General features: G+C 35.1%; 2 protein-coding genes across 2 annotated transcripts; one reads left to right on the forward strand and one right to left on the reverse strand.

The window, feature by feature from the left end:
* Window positions 1-3,453: 3,453 nt before the first annotated feature.
* Window positions 3,454-3,951, reverse strand: LOC141708013 (uncharacterized). The gene has a single exon (XM_074511485.1). The coding sequence runs from the start codon at window positions 3,949-3,951 to the stop codon at window positions 3,454-3,456; it is 498 nt and encodes a 165-aa protein (XP_074367586.1).
* A 366-nt stretch (window positions 3,952-4,317) lies between these two features.
* LOC141708019 (uncharacterized) lies at window positions 4,318-6,289 on the forward strand. Its single transcript, XM_074511488.1, has 3 exons — window positions 4,318-4,350; window positions 5,237-5,578; window positions 5,708-6,289. Exons 1-3 carry the CDS (start codon window positions 4,318-4,320, stop codon window positions 6,287-6,289), a joined length of 957 nt encoding a protein of 318 aa, XP_074367589.1.
* Window positions 6,290-6,655: the final 366 nt, after the last annotated feature.

Consider the following 6,655-nt stretch of genomic DNA (forward strand, 5'->3'; position numbering starts at 1 on the left):
GATATAACCTTTCTTTAGCTGCTCGATGCATGCTGCATTATCTTCGAACATTACTGTTGGTGTCATGTCATGATGCATGCCACATTACTCCTGAATATGCTGACATATTGATCTCAACCAGACACATTCTCGACTAGCTTCATGGATTGCAAGAATCTCTGCATGATTAAAAGAGGTAGCAACCAGAGATTGTTTTACAGATCGCCATGAGATGGCTGTATCCCCATAAGTGAACAAATAACCTGTCTGTGATCGAGCTTTATCTGGATCAGATAAATATCCTGCATCTGTATAACCCGTTAGCACTGCTTTGGATTTATTAGAATAAAATAAACCCATATCAGTTGTGCCTCGAAGGTACCGAAAATTATGTTTAACACCATACCAATGCCTCCGAGTTGGGGCGTTACTGTGTCTTGCTAATAGATTCACAGAAAATGCTATATCAGGTCGTGTATTTTTAGCAAGATACATAAGCGCGCCTATAGCACAGAGATAGGGTACTTCAGGACCGAGTATCTCTTCATTTTCCTCCTTTGGTCGGAACACGTCCTTTTTCTTATCAAGTGATCGAACAACCATTGGAGAGTTAAATGGATGTAATTTGTCCATGTAAAACCGTTTCAAGATCTTTTCTGTGTATGATGATTGATGCACAAAAATTCCATTTGGAAGATGTTCAATTTGTAATCCAAGGCAAAGATTTTTTCTCCCAAGATCTTTCATTTCAAATTCTACTTTTAAGTAATCAACTGTTTTCTGGAGCTCTTCAGGAGTTCTGATGATATTCAAATCATCAACATACACAGCCACTATAGAAAATGAAGATTATGTTTTCTTTATAAAAATACATGGACAAATAGGGTCATTCTTAATTTTCCCTTACTAAATATTCGCTTAACCTCTTATACCACATTCGACCAGATTGCTTTAATCCATATATGGATCTTTGTAACTTAATAGAATAAAGATCACAAGAGTATAATTTAGATGCTTCAGGCATTCGAAATCCTTCACGAATCCTCATATAAATATCTTTCTCAAGGGAACCATACAAGTATGCTGTCACAACATCCATTAATCGCATTTCTAATTTTTCAATAAGTGCCAGGCTAATAAGATACCGAAAAGTTGTAGCATCCATTACAGGGGAATATGTTTCCTCATAATCTATGCCTGGTCTTTGTGAAAATCCTTGAGCAACTAAACGTGCTTTATATCTTACAATTTCATTTTTATCGTTTCTTTTTCGCACAAATACCCATTTATAACCAACGGGTTTAGTCCCTTCAGGGGTTCGGACTACAGGTCCAAAAACTTCATGCTTGTTAAGTGAGCTCAATTCCTTTTCAATTGCTTCTTTCCATTTTGGCCAATCTTCCCTACATCGACATTCTTCGACAGATTTTGGTTCAAGATCCTCGTCTTCCATCATTATATCAAGTGCTACGTTATATGCAAAATTTTCATCGATGATGATGTTATTTCGGTTCCATTTCTCTCCTGTGACAACATAATTTATAGAGATCTCTTCTATTTCAACATTTTCAGGTACCTGGTCCTCTTCTGGGGTTTTGTTATTCATGTCACGGGTCTCTTCTGGAGTCTCTCCTTGAAATTTTATTTCATCTATTTGGGCATCATCATATTTTGCTCCTTTTCTTTTCCGAGGATTTTTATCTTTGGAACCGATTGGCCTACCTCGCTTCATGCGAGGTCTTGACTCATTTGTCTTGATAATTTGTCCTTCAAGGACTTCAATTTTTGCAGGAGCATTTACAGCTGGTATGTGTGACTTAATCACTCTATTGATATCATTGAATGCATCAGGCAATTGATTTGCTATGCCTTGTAAATGGATTAGTCTTTGAACTTCTAGTTCACATTGGTTTGTACGAGGATCAAAAATGTTCAATGTTGATGCATTCCATGTAATTTCTTTCTCCAGCTGCTTATTTTCACCCCCTAATTTAGGGAAAATTTTAATCTCTCCCCCTAATTTTGGAAAAACATTTTCATCAAAATGATAGTCTGCAAATCTTGCAGTAAATAAATCACCTGTCATTGGTTCAAGATATTTGATTATTGAGGGAGATTCATAACCAACATATATTCCCAATTTTCTTTGAGGACCCATCTTTGTGCATTGTGGTGGGGCAATTGGGACGTATACCGTACGCCCAAATGTTCTAAGATGGGAAATATTAGGCTCTCTTCCGGAGGCCAATTGTAAGGGAGAGAATTTGTGATAGCTTGTAGGTCTGATGCGTATAAGTGTTGCTGCATGTAAAATGGCATGTCCCCAGACTGTAACTGGGAGGTTTGTTTTCATAATTAATGGTCTAGCAATCAATTGGAGTCTTTTAATAAATGATTCTGCAAGACCATTTTGTGTATAAACATGAGCTACAGGTGGTTCAACACGTATCCCAATTGATGCACAAAACTCATTAAAAGCTTTTGATGTGAATTCTCCGGCATTATCCAATTGAATTGTTCCAATATTATAATCCAGAAATTCTGCCCTTAATCGGATTATTTGCGCAAGTAGTCTCGCAAACGCCAGGTTACGAGATGATAATAAGCACACATGTGACCACCTTGTTGATGCATCGATTAATACCATGAAATATTTAAATGGTCCACATGATGGGTGAATGGGCCCACATATATCACCCTGTATTCTTTCTAAAAATTTAGGAGATTTTGTTCCAATTTTTGCTAAGGTTGGTCTGATAATCAATTTTCCTTGAGAACAAGCAGCACAAGAGAATACATTAGATTGAAAAATCTTCTGGTTTTTCAATGGATGCCCGTGTGAATTCTCAATAATTTTTCGCATCATAATTGATCCAGGATGCCCTAGCCGATCATGCCATATAACAAAATTATTTTTGTCAGTAAACTTCTGGTTTACTGTGGCATTTACCTCAATATTTCGAATATTGGTATAGTATAATGCGGAAGAAAAGGCTGGCAATTCTTCTATAACACATTTGCTACCCGAAGTGATACTTGTAATATAAAGAAATTCTTTATCCCCTTTATTCACCGTTTCAACGTGATATCCATTTCTACGAATATCTTTGAAACTTAATAAATTTCTTTGTGACTTTGGGGAGAACAACGCATCATTTATAATAAATTTTGTTCCTTCGGGTAGTAATATAGTAGCTCTTCCGGAGCCTTCGATCAATTTTATACTCCCAGAAATTGTGCATATATTGCCTTCATATTTATTTAAAGAGGTGAAATATTTTTCATTTTTAAGTATAGTGTGGGTCGTTGCCCTATCTACAAGATAAATATCTTCCTCTTTTGTTATATGCCCAATGCGAGAATGTAAAATTTCCATATTGCTTCAATAACAGATAAATATATAATTAGCAAGGATAATCATAAAGAGATACAATCATATGCATGCGAATGTAAAAAATAACGCAAATAAGTACATCAAGCATTTTGTTTATCATCTAGGGTAGTGATGCCATCAGGAGTCTCATAAAAATCAGCGGTATCCAAATAAGTCATTGTTAGGAGATTGTCTGCATGTTCATTATCTTCGAAAACTAAATTTGCTTCAACATTCTTGCCTTTGTCCTTCAGGGATGCTTGATAAAGATCAGCTAGGTATTTTGGCGTACGGCAGGTACGTGACCGATGACCTTTCATTCCACATCTGTAACATTCATTTTCAACAATCCCCTTTCTTTTATCAATGTTCTTCTCCAACTTCTGGTTGGGATTAGATTTATCATACTTGAAAATAGGGTAATTTTGGATTTGAGATCCACGACCATGGGTTCTTTGTCCATGAGCAAAACTACGTCCACGTCCATGATTACCACCTCTTCCACGCCCGCCACCTCGTCCACGCCCATAATTGTATATTGCCGCATTCGCTTCAGGGAATGGGCGAGATCCTGTGGGGCGAGACTCATGATTCTTCATCAAAAGCTTATTATTTTGTTCAGCAACAAGAAGACAAGAAATCAAATCTGAATACTTTGTAAAACCTTTTTCATGATATTATTGCTGGAGGAGTACATTTGAGGCATGAAAGGTTGAGTAAGTTTTTTCCAACATATCTGCATCAGTAATATTCTCTCCGCACAGTTTTAATTGAGAACTTATTTTAAAAAGTGTGGAATTATATTCACTGACGGTTTTGAAATCTTGCAGCCTCAAATGCATCCAATCATAACGAACTTTTGGAAGAATCACAGTCTTTTGATGATCATACCTATCTTTTAAATTTTTCCACAATTCAAGTGGATTTTTCACTGTAAGGTATTCACTTTTAAGCCCTTCGTGGAGATGGCGGCGAAGAAAAATCATAGCATTTGTGCGGTTTGATTCAGATTCTTGATTTCCATCTTTGATGGTGTCCCCAAGGCCTTGTGTAGCTAAATGGATTTCGATATCTAAAATCCATGATAATTAATTCTTTCCGGTGATATCAAGAGCCTCAAATTCAAGTTTGGTGAAATTTGACATATTTGAAAACTATAAAATCATGTTAACATTATATGAGTAAAACAAATAATAAAGTAATAATAAGATCTCATCTTATGCAAAGAAAATTCAATTAATATAAAGCAAATATAACACAATTCACATGTTATTCACATAAAGAATATAATATAAAATTTAGGCAATCTAGAGCAATGCATGTCCAGGAAACTCACACACAAAAAAAAAGGTCATCGTCAAAAATGAAAAGGAAAGAAAAATAAATAATCTCATCCCGCATTAAGAGAAAGCTGAAAAACAAATTTAAGAAATTTGTAACTAATACAAACTTGATATGACTACACAACCAAATAATATTATCTCAAACTTAAACTAAGATACATCCTTGTTAACAATTATAATTGAACAAATACGCTTCTTAACAAGGATGTATCTTAGTTTAAGTTTGAGATAATATTATTTGGTTGTGTAGTATTAGTTACAAATTTCTTAAATTTGTTTTTCAGCTTTCTCTTAATACTGGATGAGATTATTTATTTTTCTTTCCTTTTCATTTTTGACGATGACCTTTTTTTTGTGTGTGTGAGTTTCCTGGACATGCATTGCTCTAGATTGCCTAAATTTATATTATATTCTTTATGTGAATAACATGTGAATTGTGTTATATTTGCTTTATATTAATTGAATTTGCTTTGAATAAGATGAGATCTTATTATTACTTTATTATTTTTTTTACTCATATAATGTTAACATGATTTTATAGTTTTCAAATATGTCAAATTTCACCAAACTTGAATTTGAGGCTCTTGATATCACCGGAAAGAATTATTTATCATGGATTTTAGATATCGAAATCCATTTAGCTGCACAAGGCCTTGGGGACACCATCAAAGATGGAAATCAAGAATCTGAATCAAATCGCGCAAAGGCTATGATTTTTCTTCGCCGCCATCTCCACGAAGGGATTAAAAGTGAATACCTTACAGTGCAAAATCCACTTGAATTATGGAAAAATTTAAAAGATAGGTATGATCATCAAAAGACTGTGATTCTTGCAAAAGCTCATTATAATTGGATGCATTTGAGGCTGCAAGATTTCAAAACCGTCAGTGAATATAATTCCACACTTTTTAAAATAAGTTCTCAATTAAAACTGTGCGGAGTGAATATTACTGATGCAGATATATTGGAAACAACTTACTCAACCTTTCATGCCTCAAATGTACTCCTCTAGCAACAATATCGTGAAAAAGGTTTTACAAAATATTTAGATTTGATTTCTTGTCTTCTGGTTGCTGAACAAAATAATAAGCTTTTGATGAAGAATCATGAGTCTCGCCCCACAGGATCTCGCCCATTCCCTGAAGCGAATGCGACAATATACAATTATGGGCATGGACGAGGTGGCGGGCGTGGACGAGGTGGTACTCGTGGACGTGGACGTAGTTTTGCTCATGGACAAGGAACCCGTGGTCGTGGATCTCAAATCCAAAATTACCCTATTTTCAAGCATGATAAATCTAATCCCAACCAGAAGTTGGAGAAAAACATTGATAAAAGAAAGGGGATTGTTGAAAATGAATGTTACAGATGTGGAATGAAAGGCCATTGGTCACGTACCTGTCGTACGCCAAAACACCTAGCTGATCTTTATCAAGCGTCCCTGAAGGACAAAGGCAAGAATGTTGAAGCAAATTTAGATTTCGAAGATAATGAACATGCAGACAATCTCCTAACAATGACTTATTTGGATACCGCTGATTTTTATGAGACTCCTGATGGCATCACTACCCTTGATGATAAACAAAATGCTTGATGTACTTATTTGCTTTATTTTACATTCGCATGCATATGATTGTATCTCTTTATGATTATCCTTGCTAATTATATATTTATCTGTTATTAAAGCAATATGGAAATTTTACATTCTCGCATTGGGCATATAACAAAAGAGGAAGATATTTGTCTTGTAGATAGTGCAACAACCCACACTATACTTAAAAATGTAAAATATTTCACCTCTTTAAATAAATATGAAGGCAATGTATGCACAATTTCCGGGAGTATAAAATTGATCGAAGGCTCCGGAAGAGCTACTATATTACTACCCGAAGGAACAAAATTTATTATAAATGATGCGTTGTTCTCCCCAAAGTCACAAAGAAATTTATTAAGTTTCAAA

The sequence above is a fragment of the Apium graveolens genome, chromosome 1 (assembly GCF_009905375.1).
Source record: "Apium graveolens cultivar Ventura chromosome 1, ASM990537v1, whole genome shotgun sequence".
Lineage (NCBI taxonomy): Eukaryota > Viridiplantae > Streptophyta > Magnoliopsida > Apiales > Apiaceae > Apium > Apium graveolens.

Bases quoted from the DNA above. Each gene is read 5' to 3' on its own strand.
- LOC141708013 (XM_074511485.1), bottom strand. From the start codon at position 3,951: ATGAAGAATCATGAGTCTCGCCCCACAGGATCTCGCCCATTCCCTGAA.
- LOC141708019 (XM_074511488.1), top strand. From the start codon at position 4,318: ATGGCGGCGAAGAAAAATCATAGCATTTGTGCG. The intron at 4,351-5,236 runs GTTTGATTCAGA...ATGATTTTATAG, and splicing joins AAAATCATAGCATTTGTGCG to TTTTCAAATATGTCAAATTT. The intron at 5,579-5,707 runs GTCAGTGAATAT...GTACTCCTCTAG, and splicing joins GGCTGCAAGATTTCAAAACC to CAACAATATCGTGAAAAAGG.